Genomic DNA, 21020 nt, shown 5'->3' on the forward strand with positions numbered 1-21020 from the left:
TGATCATTTAGTCAGGCAAGCATGAACATCACACCACAAAAATGCTTCAACGCATTGATTTAGCATTTCTGATTGCCCATCTGTCTAGGGATGATAGGATGAGCTCATGTTCAATTTCACATATGCCAATTTAAATAGTTCTTTTTTTACGGGAAGTTTAAATAGTCCTTGCCACACCTATCTCTATTAGATATAATAATTTTAGGCATATCAAAGTCTTATAAATATTGGACATGAAAGCTTGGGCTACAGTAAGTGTTGTGAAAGGATGAGATAGGGGAATCAACTAGGCAAACTTTGTGAATTTATCAATGACCACTAGAATAATATAAAATCTGCCTGACTTAGGTATTTCCCAAACTTGTAGGGGAACATGGAGTGGTTGTAACAAATCTGGAGCCATGCCATGTTCAGCTTTTGCTTGTTGGAAAACTTCACATTGTTCTAAACATCCTTCTTAAACCCTGGCCATGTAAACTTTGATCATTTGGTAAGCTGCTGCCATGATAGAGTGGCCACCAATTCCACTTTTCATGTGGAGACATCATAACATCATGTTTAGCCTCTATATGTGCACCTAGCCAGATTTTACCATGGAACCTAATCACCCCTTTGACCAACTGAAACCAATCCTTTCCCACAGGACTCAAACTCAATTCAATCAGCAATTGTTTTGTCACTAGATCCTTAATGTATCCTTCTATCACACTCTCTAGTCATTTAGGATTCATGCTTTACGCATGTCCTCCCCTCTCTCTCTCTCCATCTTATCTCCTCACACGATCACACGCACCCTTCCCTATCTCTCTCCACACAAGCCCGACGATGACACCCCTCCTCCGGTGATGGCTTTCCAGCGAGTCTCCTCCTCCTCTTTATTGCGAGCTCCATCGTTGGAGAAAAGGAATCACAATTGAGTTGCCTTCCTCCTTCGATGACGGCGGCTGCAAAGACCTCTATCTAGCGATCCCCCTCCTTCCTACCTCCGAAAAGCTTCCTCAATCAACCAAGTCAGTTCCTTTTCTCGCTGTCGATCCTCACTATGCCATCGCCTGGTATCACCGGCGCCAAAAGGCATCAAAATGATGGTGCTGTCCCGCTCAGCTGGCCTCCTCCCCCCCTCCACCTCGCTTTGCCCTTGCCATCAACACTAGCCTATTGCCCGTTGCCGACCCCACAGCTCCGGCGACGCCGCTGCCGCCGCCTTGCAGGCCAATACTCTAAGCCCGATCCCCCACTTACCCCTCCCTAACAAAACCCTTCGCTCACCCCACCCTGAAACCCTAACCCTACCCCTACCCCTACCCCTACCCTGAGCTTGTTGTCACACGGCAGAAAACTGTGCGCAACTTGCGCCCCTTGCGTGCACACGAATTAGGATTCCTGGAACGCGACTACAAACTATGCATCTTCCTCCTAGAAGAGGGGTCGGAGGTGATGGAACTATGTTTTTCAATCCTACCGCCTCGAGAGTTCGATCTACCTCACGTGGGTTTCTTCCCACCATCTCTCGTTTATGTTGTGGTGTGCCTGTTCATCAAAATACAAGAATTAATGAAGTGCATATGTTGTGCTTGTCGTATCGTTAAAATTCACCACTACAAAAACAATTTTTATGCACAAGAACCCTTATAAGTTGCAGGTGGACTGTAAATAAACCTGCCTCCAGCTCGGGAGGGGCGGATCTAGAGCCTGGTGGAGGAGGCAAGGGGCGACGGCAACAGCGACGGGCCCTCCCCCGCGCGGATCTGACGGTGGCGGTCGTCCCCTGAGCGGATCCAGTGGTGTGCACGGGAGAGGCCAACCACGAGCAGGAGCGGTGACAGTAGGCTCGGGAGCAGCCGACCGCAGGTGGGAGCGGCTGCCTCCGGGTTCGGGAGGGGCGGATCGAGAGCCTGATGGAGGAGGCGTGGGGCAGCAGCGGTGGGGCCCTCCCTCACGCGGCCCTACGTGGATCCTGCGATGGTGGCAGGAGGAGCCTGACAGAGGAGGTGAGGGCGACAAAGAGGAGCGGTGGCGGACTATTGCGACGATGTCGCCGGCGGATAGCACCTAGCTAGGGTTTGGAGTTTTGATTTTTGGGGATTTTTATTTTTTTTATTTTATTTTTACGTGCAGACGACATAAACACTTGTACGCAAAAATAGTGATTTTCATAGACACTTTCGGGTAGACGAGCGGCCCACCCACACGCAAAAATAGGTTTTTGGCCGTATGAAAAAAAAAACTTTTTTAGTAGTGACTCTCACTAAGTTAACTTACGAGTGTTAGCAAATATATATGGTCTGACCTGTTTAGGAGGCTTATTTAACATGCCCCCACAACTTATGAAGCATTTTGGCCTCACTGGCAAAAAAAAAAAAAAAAAAAAAAAAACTTGCGAAGCATTTTTCCCAGTCTTGTTATTTATCAGTTACCTGGTTTTCTTTCCCTACATGTCCGGCATTTCAACATACGCAAAGTATAGCCTAAACTTGCACGGTTTGAAAAACTCTTTTGTTTCCTTTGTATTTTTATTTCCTGCATTGAACTAAATGCGTTTTTATGCTTATTAAGATCAAATTATTTATTTCATGCCGGTAAGGATCCACCAAAATACAATCTTTGAATTTTGAGCTATAGCATGTTTTGTTTTGTAAAAAAAAGAATGGCATATGATTCATTAGTTTGTTGGATGTCGATCAAATATAACAGTTGAAGAAAAACGATTGATAGCTAATGATGTTCCTCGCTAAACCCAATGCAACAGGGTCTTGACCGTCCACGATTACAGCATCGAGAGTGTTGGGGCAGTGTTGAACTCCACAACTAGTATGATTGAAACCTTTACGGCTTTCCAAAAGTCTGCGAAAAAGCATTTCACTGCTGCCTTCGTGTTCGGTTCGATGTGTGGTATTGTGCTGATGGTGCTCGCGCAAATAGTAGTGGTATTCCTCGCACTTTTAATTGAAGCTGTGCTGATCATCAATATGCTTGGGCCGATGGCATCCATGGTGATCTCAATGATCCGCCTAATACGGCACGATTATGGTGATGACAATGGAAATCTCAGAGCAGCCTTGTTCATATTTTACTCCCTAGCTCTGGCTCATAGTGTGTGCTTCTACTGCTGGTTCCTGCTTCAGTATTTCCTTGAGAAGTTGTCCAAGTCGGCAAGCAAAGAATTCGGCCTTAACAAGGACTTTGGGGGCCAAATATTGCTCCTTCAATACCTCCGAGAAACCAAAGCCAAGTGTGCAGATGATCTGAGCTTGCCCGGTGGCTGGAACATGGTCACATATGCTGTCGGATTGCTGAAATCCGTGTCCCGGGATGATCATCTGGATGGTTTACGGATGCTTGATGCATTCGTCGTCAACAAGAGGCCATCCATAAGACTGGAGCTACTGTCCTCCAGCGAATCCATCCAGAATCTGATCAAAATGCTTCAGTGGACTGGCCCGGCACTGGAGGACCAAGAGATGAGAGAACGCGCCGCAAGGATCGTGGCAGATGTTGCCACGGGTGCATTACACATTGTTCAGATACCAGGTGCCCTGCAGTGCATATCTTCTCTGCTTCAAGTATCTCCACTAAGACAATACTGCCAAGAGGTTGAAAAAGGTCCACAGAAACAGGATCAAGACAAGGAAGGAGGAGAAGAAGAAAAAGACAAGAACATGAATACTGCAATAGATGAGCAGATAACTGACAGGCTTCTAAGGATGGACAGAAGAGCGCAGAAATTCTTATTTGGGACGATGGATGAACAGAGCCCCTTCAAGCCCCAAGGCACTAGAGAGTTGATTCATCAGGGCCTACAGATACTTGAGAGGCTCGCATGTGACGACCAAAACTGCAGAGAGATCTGCTGCAACCAACGGCTGCTTACCAAGATCATTGCGCCAATCAATTCTCCTGCTTTACTTCACACAGATTATGACAATGCATGGGTTGATATACTGAGCATTTTGCTGAGGCTGGTGAGGCTGCTCATCAGTGCTCCTGGAGAAGCTGGCACAAGGGTATGCCATGATATCTCGGCTTGTGAGGACGCGGTCCGCAACTTGTTGGGGATTCTTGGCCAAAATGCAACTTATCCCATGCAACTTCAGGAAAATGCCATGGAGATTCTTACAGAAATAGCAATTGGTAGCCCTGCAATCATGGCGGAGGATTTCATCAGGAAGCTGTGGTGCATCTTCCTTTCCAACAGAGGAACAAGCAGATCGAGGAGAAAAGCAGGAGAACAACTTGCAAAACTGCTTTCTGCTCAAGGTGGAAATGGGCAGGTATTTGTCAAGGATGTATTTTGTGAAAATGATACAGTTGTTGCTCAACTCATTGATATACTTGTTCAAGACAAGGAGTGCCAGATAAGTGCGGCAGCAATATTGGAGCACTTATGTTGCCATTTTGTTAGGTACAATGAACTATCAGAGATATGTGTGGTTAAATTGTTGAGAATGGTAAACTTCTACTATTTTCTTTTACTAAAATCATTAACACGAATTAACCAAATGCAGTTATATGACACTTGATTATAAGTATACTGTTAATATATTATTATTCCTGCAGATACTTGATCTAATTAGTAAAATGGAAATAAAGGAGGAAACTGTACCAGGGGCAGGGGAAAGCAATAGTTTTGACGTACATAACGATGAAGAAAGCAAGCCTCCAAAACAATCTGGTCCGAAGAAGCCCTGGGTTCCGAAAAATGATGAGCTATCTGAAGAAACGAAATTTCTAGCAGCTCTGATGTCCCTTCTTGTGGTGATATGCAACAAAATGGTTGATGCACATGTATTTTGTTATGTCACATCAGTGGATGCAGCACTGGTGAAGAAGTTCAAGAAGATAATCGAAGCAAATAACAAAAACACAGCTGACTGTCTAAGAATAGTGAAACTTGCCTGTCAGGTGGTTATAGCGATAATTCATCTCAAACCTAGCTGCATCAAAGACTTCAATGGAAATCATTTCGATGCTGTACTGTCCACGGCTTTGAAGAACATGTCAGACATCGATAACTGCATGCTCTTTGCAGTCCAAGATTGTCAGATAACAAAGCCTGCCAGAACTCTCTCTTCTCTTGTAAAAGAAGCCCAGGGACTCCTCCAGAATGCACAAGATGTAACAGTCCTATCTGATTAAAATCATGTATTGCATCTCCAAGAATAACAGATCATCGAGTGTACTACTTGTCATCTGAAGACTGAAGTTATCTATTTTCTGAACTACACGAGCAAATGGAGTGTGCTGCCGTGTCTATTTTCTGTACCTAGTGTGCAAATGGAGTGTACCTTCTATATTCTGTACTATGCATGTCAATTGTCGAACATTGTATGAATACTTTAAAAGTGTAGTATCTCTGAAACATTTATTGACATAAGTACTGTTATATGTTTGGAATGGCAGTGTTATTATTGATTGTTTCAAAACTATGGTCTGAAGTTCATGTTGAGCTCAAATCTAAATTGGTGGATCCAGCCCATAATTGTAAGTATGCCATAGCAGTGAGTGAGTCAATATGCATTCTGTAAGATATATAACAGAAATTCTTACAGACAGAGCGGAAGATCATTTCATATATTCAACACATGTATTCTCTCTTACGGAAATTCTTACAGTTAGAGCACTAGATCCATTTCAGTCCAGAAATTCTGTCTTATTCAAAACAAAAGCAATAGATCATTTCATATATTCAACACATGTACTTAGAATTTGAAACAATTTAGGATTAAAAATACACCGTGCTAGGACGTACTTACAGTTAACGCCTGCTGCTGCGGCTTCTTCACCTGTTGCCCGATGCTTTTGTCGACGGGCACGGCAAGCCGTCCGCAAACCACCACCGCATGCTACAAGCCTACAAAGGATGATAATTAAGGGAAGTACGAACATAAGGCACCAACTGATACACATTACGCAGCCAGCGCACACACTACATGCAATGTCAGGTACAACTCTGATGGCATACTACAGACAAAGCGTACATAACAACATGAAAGAGTTAACAGAGTTCAATACAACAAATTACACCCTAGGAGGATAAGCTCAGATCACAATCAGTTCATAATCCCTGCCTAAAATACGCATAAGATGCTGTTGCTTCACAAAAAGGGGGGAATCACGGCGAGCCTATGCTGCATCCACCTTGACCAGCGCCGTACTTGGTGCCTCCGGGGTAGCTGGTAAATACTGAAGCCAGTCTTTGGCACAAACGAGCGCCTCCACAATTTCTGGACGCGATGAGCTTCTGTAGTCATCAAGCATGCGAGTTCCAGTTCCAGCAGAGAAAATAGAGTTGCCGCTGCTCACCATCGACATCGGAATGGCCAAGATATCCCGGGCCATCTTTGAGAGAGTAGGGTACTTGAGAGTGTTGAGCTTCCACCAGTTCAGAATGTCAAATTCCTGGATGCGCGGAGTGAGGGACTCATCCAGGTACTGTTCCAGTTCAGATTTTGTTGGCTGGCTTGTAGCTATCTCAGAAAGGTACATATCGAAGTCCACAAGTCCATCGCCGGTTGAAGGAGCAGTTGCTTGAGTACTATTCTCGCTAGCAGGTGCATTATTACCTCCCCCTTGCTCAACGTAAGCCGGCGTTAAGGGGAGGGGCTGTGCAACATACTCGTTGTAGAGCTCATGAACAGCATCATCCACCACCTTAACATATTTCGCAGCTTCAACACCATAAATTTTCGAGTAGCTGAACTCAACGAGCTTCATCTTGAAGCGCGGATCCATCACAACAGCAATAGCTAACACAAGGTTGCAATCTTTCCAGTACTTGTCAAATCTCTCGTGCATATCCTTGGCAATGCTGCTGAAAACAGGGTCTTCACACCCTGTGGCATTTGACAGCTCGAGCTGAAGTTTCCATGCCTCATGGAAAAAGAGATTTGAAGTTGGATTTGCTGCAGCCATGATGCTATGTGCTGAGTCATACAATAGCTTCAAGTAATTGCAGGCAGCCTCAACTTTTTTCCAGTCCTCAGCGGACGGTGCCTCGTTGTAGTTATCATCACTTGTCTCTAGAGTAGAAAAGGCCTGCTTATAATCCAAGGCAGCCAGCAGCATGAGATAGGTAGTGTTCCACTGTGTCGTAACATCCAGACAAAGGGTCTTGGTACTTGGGATCTCTAGTTGCAGAGCAATCTCTGCAAACTTCTCCTCACAGCTAGGAGAAGCTTTTATGAACTTAATGCTTTCGCGGATATTATAGATGACACCATGAATTGAAGCAATGACATCCTGAGCAACTGCATTCAGGATATGGGCATAACACCTTACAACAAATAGTTGGCCCTTGAGCATGAGGTTGTTCTTGTTGGAGAGATAATCCCTCAGATTCGCACTGTATATATCATGTGATGAGCAATCATTGTCCAATGTGATGGTGAATAGTTTGTCCTTCATATTCCAGTCTGAAAGGCTTGTACTAATAGCTTCACTAAGTGCATTCTCTGAATGAGGAGAAGACACCATCATGAAGTTTAGCATTCTTCGATGCATCTTCCACTCAGAGTCAATAAACTGCCCAGCAAGTGAAACATAGCCAAGAGTTTGGCTAGTTGTCCACAATCCAATAGCGAGGCTGATCCTTCCAGGCATAGTGTTGAATGCTTGCATGAGGTTTTCCTTTTCTTTCTGGTAAACAGCATACACCTCCCACTCCATTGTCTCAACATCTACAACCCTGAAACGTGGCTGCAGACTGTCAATAAAGGTAGTGAAGGCTGGCTGTTGAACAATGTGAAGTGGATAGTCATGCAAAATGATCATCTTCGCCAGATATGAGCAACTGCGTTCTTGATCAAAAGCAGCATTTGCATAACCAGTATATCTGTAACGCCTCTTAGACGGGCGCTCCACAGTACCCTCACCATCATTGTCAGTCCCTCCAGCTGGAGTCAGTAATAGCTTGTGCTCTTGGTTCTTAATTTTAGGACATGAACCCAAGGTAATGTGCCTCTTGAGATGGCTAGTGCCCGCAATTTTTGAACCAGAGCTGTAAGCAAAAGTTTGCTTGCACAGTTTGCAGCACGCCCGTGTAGCCCCTCCAGAGACAGCTTCAATAGTGAAGTGCTCCCACACTAGAGACTTCTTCCTACGGCGCCTTGATGTTGGAGGGATACTCATCTCAGCACTGACCAATTCATTTCCTTGGACCTCGTCACCTTGAATTAAGTCCTCCGCAAGGACCAATTCATCACCCTGAACTTCCTCAGCTAGAGCTTCCCCATTGCTTGGAACAATCTCGTTGCCTTGAACCACCAGGTTGTCGTTGCTGGTTTCCTCAGCCATGCTTCTTGGCTAGTAGCTAGAACTCACAAAATCTATCAAATAGTAACATGGTAACAGCAGAAGTCAGTATAACAATCATTTGGCCAAAAAAAAATTATCGAAATTGACTTATACACGGTTGTTTCAATAACAAACCAGTGTCACTACAGTGGCCTATTTAACAAAACAGGAAGACAAAAGAAAGACAACACGATTTCTTGATAACAAATTAGCAAACCAGGTTATAGCAACTGGAGCACAGATGAAACAACAAAAATATAGATGTCAAACTTAGACTGGGAAACATCTCTTCTCACTCCTCAGTAAAAATGCTTAAAGTACACAATTTAAATTAAATTTTATTTGCCACCGAAAGTGCAAACTTCATGAGCAGATACATGTGCTACGTTGTTTCCACAGTTGAGATATATTGACCCAACCATTAACTTCACCTATCAAGTTCATAACCTGAGCACCACATGTGTTTAGCCGAACACAGTGGCTGCTGATAATGAATTGCAGTAGTTGAATAGCACTGATAATGATATCTCACTAATGAACTGCATTCCCCAACCAACCTGATGAATAAACTGAAACAAATCAAGACCAAATATGATAGGAATAGGTTCATGAGTGCTATAACCACACAGCACTATAAATCTTTTTTGAGTTTCTAGTTTCATGAAAACAAAAACATCTAGTCTAAGATGATGAAAAACAAAAAGTAAGGACAATAAATTTAAACCTATTTCCAACTTATTTTTCATACTTGAAATGCATCGCTTCGGTAATAAAACTTCGGATGGTTTCTTTATTTATAAACTTGTAAAAATTCCAGGCATGATTAAAATTAACTCTTCATTTATAAAAACATCTCATTGCAAGTTAAACACTGAACTAACAACTTAGAGTTCTATGATATATACCATTTCTGAGTTTTTCTTTTCTTTGATCAGACTTTTAAGATCTTAACTTAGCAACAGATGAACTAACATACGCTCTGAATAGTGAAAGAATCAAGAAAATCACTTTGCAGTGAACTTAACCATACAAGTTCTAACAGCAGGAGAAAAGATATCCATGTACATATATGGAACTAGACAAGACATTGATTGAAAAGTATATACAGTTAAAATGCAGTAGAAATCAAGCATCTCAAACAGAATGTATCAAGCCATTCCACCAAAGAACCCCAAAGAAGGCATGTATGGCATATCAACTGCTATGCTTCTGTCCACACACGAGAAGCGGGTGAGGAGAGGATCAAGGTGTACCTGGTGCCGTGGATCTGGGCTTGAAGAAGACTGTTTCGACTCTGTGCAGCACTGTACAGCGGGGATGAAGGGAGGAGGCGCCTGCACCGAGGATGGAAGGGAGGCGGCGCCGGCACTGGGAAGGAAGGGGATGCGGTGCCTTAGGGGAAGCTGGCGGATGCGGTGGGAGGCGCTGGCGCCGCCGCCGGTGCGCGACGAGAGGAGGCGCCGGCGCGCGACGAGACAACAAGGAGAGGCGGCGCGGGAGCCGCTCGAGAAGAGAAGACGGGAGGCGGCCCGGAGTGGTGGATTTCCACCGGTTAGGTTAGTGGATGGATTTCTCTAGGGTTTGGGGTGTAATGGGCCGGCATATCCACCTTCCGGGGCCGAAATTTTACCAGGATTAAGTTCACCGGTAGTACCTCAACTTTTATATTGAGTTGTTTGACGTCCCTTATCTCCAGTACCAGAAATCTTCAGCCCTAACATATACAATACCGTGTAATTTGGGTCCTGTAGCAGTATGGATAGCTGGTTTCGCTGACGTGATATCCTAGTCAGCAAAATAAAAATAGAGTAAAAGTTGCAGTCTTGTGATAATTTCCCCACGCTATTGTTACAGCAAACCGAAATATATTACATGTTACAGCAAACTGATAGTTTTATCACTATAGTTGCAGTTTTCTGAAATTCACTCATAAAAATAATATGTGAGTTCCACATGTAAGTGAAGTGAGAAGAAAAAATACGGGGTCTGCTTGTCAATCCCATCATCTTAGAGAGGGGGAGGTCGGCAAGCCTGGGAGAGAGAGGAGGATAGAGGTGGCTGGCGATCCTGGCAGCCATGTTCACTGCCACACCCGATGACAACAAAGATGACGATGCACATGTACCATTGCGGCGCCCACCCTTCCAGCACCAGCCCATGCACATGAAGGCGGTGTCGCTCAGCTTCATCCCCGCGCGTGTTGACGAGAAACACGGTAGTCTGGGAGATATGCTTAACTTCAGTGCAGGTCCAAGACTTGTCTTGAGTGTGCTAAGGGCGTGTCAGCTGGTTTGATCCTGCAACAAGCAAGGAAAAAATAAGCAAAGTGAGTTAGCCAATAGCCGATCGGCTGATAGGTCGATGACGTATTGTTGATAGACTCAGCCAATATAGTTAGACCAAATCGGCTATAGACTAAGTAGGTCAAAGAATATAAAACCCTAAATATGTCGCATCGGCTATAATATCATCTACTTAGCTTGATAAATAGATTTCAAATGATATCATGAAACTAGTTGATGGAACAATATTTAGAGCAAGATATAGTTAAAAATAATGTACCAGTTAGTACTCTATTACATACTTATATAAACAAATCAATCTATAGAATTATATTAAATAGAGATCAATTACCAGGTATTATGAATGAAAATGTTGATAACGTATTATGAGTCATTCATTTATTGATCAATGTGGTACAATTTATAGATGGGAAAGGGGTAGCAACCGTAGACGCGATGGTTGTTGCCAAGGAGCGCCAAGTGGGGAGAAGGCGCGGTTGCGATCCTATCTTTAGAGATCACCCTATAGCTAGTTTCTTAACACATTTGAAAGATTATTTACATTAAAAACAATAAAACAACAATATTTTGTATAGCATATAATAGATAAATTATATTTTTAAAAAGGTAAAATGAAAAATCTAAAACTTATATACGAACTTTCATATTGTGTAAGGAGGCCATATGAAAAAATTTAAACTTGGATATATCAATTGTTAAGCTTATATATTCATAAGGGAATTTTGGGTTTTTTGAAAAAAGGCCCAACCCAATGATGCACTGTAAAACAATCTTCAGAAAAAGCAATAATTATTGAACTAAGATAAACTCAGTTGTATAAGATAATCCACTCCTATAATTTTTATAAGAGTTATTCTTTATATGTGGTAAGACCTATACTACAATTGCAACATTAGATATATAACAAAAAAAAACTCAGCCTAAAGTTGAACCACAGCCACCGAAAGGGCGGGATCCATGGCATAGTCTTTGCTTGCATTATCCAACAAGAGAAAGAACTCAGTGCTGGGTCCACTGGAAGAATAAGAAAAAGGAAAAAAGAGCATTGCTCTTCTTTGTCGGTTCGTTGCTTGAGCAGTGAGCCAGTGAGTACATGTTCCTCTTTCTCCTCTTCACGATCTAACGCCATGCCACGATGGCTTGGCCTTGGGGATGGTAGACGGCAGACCTGTATCCATATTGAATGAGGGTCTGTTTGAGGGAGCTGAGATTCTGAGAAGCTAGCTGGAGATTCTGAGAAGCTGACCTGAGCCTGATTGGGGAGCTTCTATGGGTTTGCTGATTGGTGTGCTAAGATGCTGAATTCCCTGAAATACCCCTGAAGTAGATGATCCTGATTGTTTGATAACTATTTGTTGTGTAGGGTAAACCCATGTACATACAAATTTTTAAAAGTACTGTTGTGAATACTGAACTCTCATAATTGTAGCTAATAAAAAAGTCATTGCTCCAATTTTTTAAGGCAATAAGGAGGGTCAAATTAATCACTTAGTGCAAACACATACATTGTACTTTTCCACCTAAATGTGTTCATCAAGCACATACAAAAGCCTAATTTGCCATCGCTATATATGCAAATAACAAAGTACTAATTAATTAACCACTACCATATATACATCAACCACATAGCAAAATACAACCTGAACCATATGCATAGTTTTATGTACCGCGTCGTCTATTTGCCATCAGAGAGTTTGCAATTAAATCCCGAAAGGGGCACATGTCACCATCATCTGGTGCTGTGCTAACATACGGTTCTTCTTCTTCTTCAGATGAATCGATTGGTGGCATATAGTCTTCATCATTGTCACTCACTGTGCAGCAGTGGGGAATAGGGTGATGTAGCTCGGCAGGGAGGAGGGGGATCCCTCACGGCGACGTTGGACCGGCGAGCTGATGGGGGCGTCGCGCGAGGAGGGACAGAGGACGCGAGGAGGGACAGAGGAGCTGACGACGAGCCGAAACGGAGGGGAGGAAGGGCCGTCCGCCGGGCTCCGGCGAGGAAGGACCGCACGAGGGCGTTGGTGCGGACCTCTCACATCTGGCGCGGCGTCGGCGTCGGCGCCGCCCCCCACGTGCGCGCGGCGACCTGGGGCTCGGCCTGGGCGCGACGAAGGACAGCTCGGCGGCGACTCCGGCGAGCGCGCGGGGGCTGGTTCCGGCGGGGAGGCGCTGCGCCGCGCCGCTCGCCCCTGCCTCGTCTCTCTCTCTCTCGCGCGGCTCGGTGTGTTCGACAGGGAAGCGTTGGATGAGGGGGGAGAGGGGTGTACCTCAGTGGCAAAGGTGGGTAATTTCCTACAACTTTAATGGGCTCATCCCTTAGAATCTCGGGAAGCTGAGAAAAGCTGGGAATCCCAGCTTCTACCCGGTAGTTCATTTTTGCAAGCTAGCTTTTTCAGATTGTACAAGAAGCTGGCCTGTTTGGTTGGGATTATGGCTTTTGGGACTAGCTGGAGAAGCTAGGGGGACTTACAAGGCCCCCCCCCCCCCCCCCCCCCCCCAAAACAGGGCCTGAGAATCCTCCGCCACTTATGGCTGGTTCATATTTTTTATGAAGTAAATTTTAGAAAACTGTAACTTTAGCGACAAAACTATCAGTTTGATATAACATTAGCGACATATTTCAGTTTGTTTCAATAATGGCGTGAGAATTTATCACGAAACTGCAATTTTTACATTATATGCTGCTACAGTACATATAGGTGACAACTGTAGCAGCATATAACGTAAAAGTTACAGCAAACTGAAACATGTCACTAATGTTACAGCAAAAGTTACAATTTTCTAAAATTTACTCTATTTTTCCGTAATTGATTATAAATCGTAATACTTATTAATAACATTCTTAACGAGTTTAAAGATAATAATAAAAAATAGACTGCGGTAGAAAAGATATCAAATCAGGAATAACATTAAATTTTAATATTTAATTTTTGGCTACGATTGATAAGCTGAAGAGTGTCCATTATTTGATTAATCCCTTACACAAGGGTTGAAAGAGATTTGGAGGAGAATAATTCTATACCGATTAATTCCCTTAATCTCCTCCCATCTCTTCAATCTTTGAGCGATGCTCTGGTTCTCTCTAATACTACCAGTATTATTAGGGGTAAATTAGTAATTTACTATAATATCACGTCACTTATTATTAGGGGTAAATTAGGAGTACCTGTCACTTATTTATGTTTCTCCCCAGCTAAATCAATCTACGATCATCCATTGCACCGGCATCGCTCATGTTCCATAAAAAATCTAAAAAAGAAGGAAAAAATATTTATTCACTACTAAATGAAAATTATACCCCTCCGCACATTTTTTTTGATAATAATGTCCCTTCATATTTCTATTATCACTAACTGAAATGGTAGTATAAATAGATCTAAACCCTTTGATCAAATTAGATCGAAAGTTTAGATTTAGTTTCTGCTACTAGTGAAAAGCATTGTACTGGGGCTCAATCTTTAGGCCATTTCCAACCCAAGACATTAGACATAGTTTCTATAAACTCCACATCATCAAACTACTCTTCCAATACAAACACCACTATTTCATACTTAAATTTAATACTACTTATCTCACATGATGTCTTAGATATTGTGTAGAAACCATGTCTCATGCAAGACATGGTTTCCTTCTCTTTTCTCATTTTTTCGCTTGCCACATCATTTTCTATTCTAGGTAGCAGCTTATTTAATACTATAGACACCATCCTAGTCATTGGGTTAGGAATGACATTAGGGCTCATCGAACAAGCCCTTGCTACATAATAAATTGAGCACAAAAACCACAGCTGTGTTCGGATATGGGGAGTTGGGAACTAAACTCCCCGCACGGAAAACGGAGCGGTCCATTAACGCGTGATTAATTAAATATTTGCTAATTTTTTTTTAAAAAAATAGATCAATATGTTTTTTAAGTAACTTTTGTATAGAAACTTTTGTAAAAAAACACATCGTTTAGTAGTTTAATAAACGTGCGCGTGAAAAAAGAGAGGGGTGAGTTAGGAACTCTGAGTTCCGAATACACCTGGCTAACCGAATCTTGTGCAACGAGGACCGAGGAACAAGCTTTGGGCGTTTCCACAGGTCCTCATTGCACCACATCCTCCTGCAATAGCTGCAATACCGACCTTGGCTCGAACTATCAAGTACTCCCTCCGTTTCGAAATGTTTGACACCGTTAACTTTTTAGCACATGTTTGACCGTTCGTCTTATTGAAAAACTTTTGTGAAATATATAAAATTATATGCCTACATAAAAATATATTTAATAATGAATCAAATGATAGGAAAATAATTAATAATTACTTAAATTTTTTTAATAAGACGAACGGTCAAATATGTTTAAAAAAGTCAATGGCGTCAAACATTTTGAAACGGAGGGAGCAGAGTTTTCGCCGTTGGTTCGATATATATATATAGGTGCAGTATTTGGTTGGAACTTAACCCATGCCAACTTCTTCTTCTCTCTCTCTCTCTTCTCGCTTGGTTATATCGGGCATCATATCCCACTCGAGATAGCCGCTACATATTACAGCTACCTATTCGATTGCAGGAGAAGATATATATAGAAGCAATTAGCAGGGGGAAGATCGATCAAATGAGAGAGAGCAACAACAACAACAACAGTGTCATACAAGGGCAGCATGAGGGAGGATCATCGGCGGCGGCGCTGCAGGCAGGGAGGCCGGAGCCGGACGCCCTCATCAACAGCATCGCGATAATCCGGGCGTTCACGGCGAAGGTCGTCGCCGGCGTGGGCTTCCTGGCGCTGACGTGGTCGACGGTCGTCCTCCTCGGCGGCTTCGTCTCCGCGCTGCCCATCAAGGAGTTTTGGTTCCTCACGTTTATCAGCATGATTCTTGCCTCCAGGTAAGTCATCGACGAAATTAACCCTCCCCTTTTAACATATCGACGAAATTCCCTAGCACAAAACTGCTTACTTAGCATGAGTGCTAGCCAGGGTTCACTTTATCGGTTGAGTCCTTTTGATCGGGGGTCATCGAAATCCCAAAATTTCTGAAAATTTGAGTAAAATTTAGTTAAATTAATTTGAACAAATATTACCCAAATTTATAAAAAAAAATTGAAAAATTTCAGCCGAAGTTATATCGTACCGGATGTGCGGAAATTTCGGTCCGAAATTTCCAACCCTGCTGCTAGCACGGATGCCGGTTAATTAGTGAGTGGTCTAATTCCATCACAGTTCAGTCTTCGCTATTGACATGATTAGATATTAGTACACGTTAGTTTATCACTAATCGTTAAATAAATTGTGACTACGTCATAAGTTATCACACATGAGTCGTCACAGTCGATATGTTTAATAAAACATTTTTTTATCACTAGTAATACGATAAAAATGATTGAAGAATATCTAGTCACTAGATATATCTAAAATATAATGGTGACAACAAGATAATTAGTCACTATAAAGACGCTTACTAGCTAGTGAGGATCAATGGCTTCATCACACAAAAAGAAATCACTGGTAATGCAGGAGTGGTCCAAGGGGGAGGACAAAGGAAAAAGGAGAGATGCTACGGATACAAGGGAGAGAGAGAGAGAGTGCATGGTCACAAGAAGAAATAAGGATTAGGCTTCAGCTAGCTCATGATGAATTGTATCATTTGTGATTTCGCCCGGTTCTTCCGTCCAGGAATGGGCCAGGTGAACCCGCAAGGGAGCGGCGCGGTGCCATTCCTGTCGAATTGATCTCCTGTTCTATCCCATTACCAACCCTAGTCCACAATATATAGATCTTGAATTCAAGAAGACACTATTTCATCCTTTTTTGACAAATTGATCTTTTCGAAAATTTATTCCGAAACTAGACTGTGAAAAAACTTTAACCAAAAATAGATCATCGGCTCAATGCCAACCGCCTTAGTGCTGAGGTTAGACAACTCAGTGCCATGCCCGTTGGCGCTGAGCAACCTGTCCACGTGGCAGCTAAGCCGATCCCCAAGTGTACGTGGCAGCGGATCAGCGTCAATCGGAATGGCGTTGAGTCAATAATCTCAGCGCCACTGTGATTGGCGTGGAACTCTGGGGCTTAGCCGCTTGCGCCCTGTCCGCCCAACACAGCTCCTGTGTTGGGCGGCCTGCAGGCGCTGAGCCGTCAAACCTCAGAGCCAGGGTAAATGGCACGGACACTTTGGACCTTAGCGCTAGCTAATTTGGCGCTGAGCTATGGGACTTAGGGACTTAGACGTCACTTGCGCTTGGGCTACCCAACACAGCTCCTATGTTGGAGCTCTGTTGGGCTCTGCCCTAGCGCTGAGGGTCAACGCCAATATCTTTGGTGCTGAGTTTGTTTGTTTGAGGAGGTAGGGCCCTAGGCAGAGAGATGACATTCTAGGTCTTTGTCCAGCCTTCATCTAAAACCTCACAAACAGAAATGCATGCCGGCCAAAATCATCCCCAAGAATCGAAAGTCATTTGCCTATCATCAGGTTCATTTACCATCTTATTCTCCATTTGAGTCACATCCAAGCCATCATCTGACAAATCCTTCCCTACGTCCACATCCATCTCATCCGGTACTTCCGACCATACCTATGCATTCTCCTCAACCTGTACTTCCTCTCATACCTCCACATCTTCCTTAATTGATTCTAACAAAGCCTTCCTACCTCCGCATCCTTCTCATCTGGTACTTCTACCCATACATCCACATCCTCCTAAACCCTACCTCCATATCTTAATTAATTAATTCTTCCTTCCGATCAACCACAAACACATCATTCTTCGGTTCATGACTGTAGGGGGGGGGGGGGTTTCTGTGCGCGGATTTTCACTGAGGTCTGAAATTTCTTTTTTCGATTCACTGTGGTCTATCTTTCAAGCAAACACCTCAAGCGATTTAAACTGTGAGCCCAATATTATATCTACATGTGTTTTCCATTCCACCTGTCCATTCAAATCTAACACATACTTATGTGATATGGGATCGGCGCCCACATCGTGTCTCCCTTGCATACAACCGACTCATGCTCCAATCCAATTCATTCTTCATGCGGAAAATTAACTCCTCAAATATAGGTTTGGCACGAAACACTAACGGCCTAATTAAGAGTCATCCTCTCAAATTGGCTTCCACCGATACTTTCGTCAACCACACAACCACCAAAATAGAGTCGTACCAATCACATCAATTAACTGATAAATAAGAGTGCATGATTATAAAATAGTATGTTGTTTTAAAGATAGAAAAATGACATGGGTACCCCAAAACTACCTACAAATTTTTTGAAATTTTAACGACTAACCACCGGCCAGAATATTCCTAGGATCTATACCTATCAACATGAACACGAATCAATATGAATCCCCAAAATATTTCACAATACAAAGGCACTATACATCCCTCCCAAATTCACCCGTAGCAAAAGAGTACAAAACTTGCAAATCAATACGAATCCTCTATACCAACATCAATATACAACTACAACATGACATACTTACCCACATTCCCTAATTCAACCACATCCCGAGCCACATTCAATAACCCACGGTTTCAACCAAAATACTCAACAAAAATGAGGGAAACATTGAGGAAATTAGGGTTTTTGGAGAGGATTTACCTTACAAATCAACCTCCAAAAGCAATGCCCACAAAATAACGTTCGATTTGAGGGAGATTTGAGAAGATTTTGGGAGCGAGGAGAGAGGGCTATGTGGGGTACAAATGAACCCTAGCCGGGCCCAGAAAAATAAGAGAGGAGTGCCTAGGCCGGGGCGACTCAGCCATGAGGTATAGGCCGCTAGGTTAGTGCCAACGCGGTTGGCGCGGAGGTTAGTGGGCTTAGCGCCAAGGCAGTTGGCGCTAACCACCTCCCACGCCAGCAGGGGATCGGCTTGGCCGCAGCATTGGCAAGGGGGTCAGCGCCAACCGTTTTGGTGTTAAGCCGGCTAATCTCAATGCCAACATTCCTGACGCTGACCTAGGGACCTATTTTTAGTTGAAGTTTTTTGAACGGGTTAGTTTCAAAATAAGTTTTTGGAAAGGACCAATTTGTCAAAAAGAAAAAAAAATGGCAAGCCTCGCCTCACTATGGAACACAGCCTTATGAATCATTTATTTTCATATTCATGTGTTTTATTAGTAGCTAATTAATGATCTTCCTCGCTGCATTTACTCCATTTCTCAATACCTGACTTTTTTTTTTACCTTCCCCTTAATTGCCCTTAGACCAAAGTGAATAAAAGTTTTATGCTTATATTTAGGGCATACCTCACTTTAGTGTTTACAAATTTTTAAAAAATAAGTTGTTAAAGTTTGAAAATATATAATGTTTGATGTCAGTTATTAATGATCTTAATCGCGGTAACCCAATGCAACAGGGTCTTGAGCGTCTACGATTACGTTAACGAGACTTACGCGGCACGAGTGAATCCTACGTTTGGTATGATAACCGGGGGATACTTCACGTTCCTCTCGAAGTTCGAAGCCAACCTCTCCGCTGGCTGCGCCGTGCGCTGCTGGAGGCTGTGTGTCATGCTCTTGGTCCAGCTCATCGCGATGGCACTGCTTATAGGCCTGCTTCTGATCGACGCCGTGTTCATCGTAAGCTTGGTTGGGCCGATGGCAACAATGGCGATCTCGCTGACGCGCCTGATACAGCACGACTACGATGGCTCAGACGCGTCGAGCAAAGGAAAGCTCAGGGCAGCCCTGTTCATCTTCTACTCTCTGGCTCTGCTCCATAGCCTGTGCTTCTACTTCTGGCTCCTGCTGCATTTCTCCCTCGAAATGTTGCCGATTCCGGCGAGCATAGAGGAGTATGGGCACGGCGACGGCGGCTACTACCAGATGCTGCTTCGTCAGTACCTCCAGGAAACCAAAACCAAGTGTGCGAATGATCCCAAGCTGCCAGGTGACTGGAACCTGGTGACATACGCCGTTGGGTTGCTGGATTCTGCATCCCCGGATGATCATCTGGATGGGCTAAGGATGCTCGACGTCTTGGCCATCAACAAGCAGCGCTCTGTACGGCTTGAGCTGCTGTCCTCGAGACACTCTGTCCAGAATCTCATCGAGATGCTTGAGTGGGATGGTCCGGACCAGGAGATGAGAGAGCGTGCCGCGAGGATTGTCGCCGATGTCGCTGCTGCGCTGCGCGTAGCCCAGATGCCAGCGGGAGCTCTGCACTGCATATCTTCTCTGCTAGAAGCCTCACCAAGATCTGACACCTTGAAGAAGCCGAAAGGCGGTAAGGAGTTGATTCATCGGGGCCTGCAGATTCTTGAGAGGCTCGCACGCGACGAGCACAACTGCAGGGAGATGTGCAACACCCAATGGCTGCTCCCCAAGATCACAGCACCAATCACTTCTCCCGCGTTCCTCGAGACAGAATATGACAGTGAATGGGTTGATATCCTAAGCATTTTGTTGAGGCTGGTGATGCGGCTTATCAGTGCTCCTGGAGAAGCCGGCACAGTGCTGTGCCATGAAATCTCAGCTAGCAATGATGCAGTCCACAACTTGCTGGGGATCCTTGACGGCCAAATCAAGTTTCCCTTGCAACTTCAGGAAAACGCCATGGATGTTCTTTCAGAAATATCAATAGGTTTATCTGCAGCCATGACCGAGAATTTAGTTAAGAAGTTGTACCACATCTTCCTTGCCAACAGTGGTATGAGCGGATTGAGGCCAAAAGCAGGGGAAGCGCTCGTGAAATTGATTTCTACTCAAGGTGCAAGTGGACAGGTACCTGTTATGGAGATATTCTGCAAAAGCATGTCCATGGAGCAAATCTGTGAAAGCGAGTCCACAGATGCACTGGATGTGAAGAGATATGGAACAGTTGTTGATCAACTCACTGATATACTTGTTAAAGACAAGGAATGCCAGATAAGTGCAGCAGCAATATTACAGCACTTATGTTCTCGTTTTACAAGGAGCTACGAACTATTAGAGCAAGATGTGGTTAAGCTGCTGATGTCGGCAAACCTCAATTGCTTTCTCTTTCTAACATCATTAGCATGAATCAACCATATGCAGTTATCTGAATAATTCAGTTAATGTGATGCCCGATCAAACAATATTAACCCTAAATTAGTAGTTCGCTCTAGATTGTTTATTTTTAGAAATTTGAATAGTGGGAGGTTATCTATATCAGATTTGCTATTTATCAATCATCTAGCATTCCCCTAAACTTGCATAATGCATAGGCTAAACTTATATACTTTAGAAAAGTACAACTTTAGTCTAGATGCATATTTATGCTTACATAGACCATAAACGTTTTCTCCATTTCAGTGGGGGATAAACAGCAAATTACTTTTTTTTCAATGTTTAGGTTAGAATATTCTTTGTTTGACAGAATAAAGGAAAAATATGAGTTATTGGACATTGACCTAGTGTTGGAAAAAAAGTGATTGATAGCGATATAGATACACTCACATGGTTATAACTTATACT

The 21020-nt window shown here is 43.5% G+C and overlaps 2 protein-coding genes and 1 pseudogene across 2 annotated transcripts; 2 read left to right on the forward strand and 1 right to left on the reverse strand.

Annotated features, from left to right (window-relative positions):
• The first annotated feature begins 2981 nt into the window (after positions 1 to 2981).
• Positions 2982 to 5136, forward strand: LOC127773475 (uncharacterized). Its single transcript, XM_052299542.1, has 3 exons — positions 2982 to 4448; positions 4558 to 4785; positions 4903 to 5136. Exons 1-3 carry the CDS (start codon positions 2982 to 2984, stop codon positions 5134 to 5136), a joined length of 1929 nt encoding a protein of 642 aa, XP_052155502.1.
• An 807-nt stretch (positions 5137 to 5943) lies between these two features.
• Positions 5944 to 9817, reverse strand: LOC127774103 (zinc finger BED domain-containing protein RICESLEEPER 1). Its single transcript, XM_052300382.1, has 2 exons — positions 9546 to 9817; positions 5944 to 8324 (listed from the first exon to the last, which is right to left on the reverse strand). Exon 2 carries the CDS (start codon positions 8290 to 8292, stop codon positions 6124 to 6126), a length of 2169 nt encoding a protein of 722 aa, XP_052156342.1. The 5' UTR covers positions 8293 to 8324; positions 9546 to 9817; the 3' UTR covers positions 5944 to 6123.
• Positions 9818 to 15194: 5377 nt separating this feature from the next.
• On the forward strand, positions 15195 to 20061 carry LOC127774832 (uncharacterized; annotated as a pseudogene).
• Positions 20062 to 21020: the final 959 nt, after the last annotated feature.

This window comes from Oryza glaberrima, chromosome 5 (assembly GCF_000147395.1).
Source record: "Oryza glaberrima chromosome 5, OglaRS2, whole genome shotgun sequence".
Lineage (NCBI taxonomy): Eukaryota > Viridiplantae > Streptophyta > Magnoliopsida > Poales > Poaceae > Oryza > Oryza glaberrima.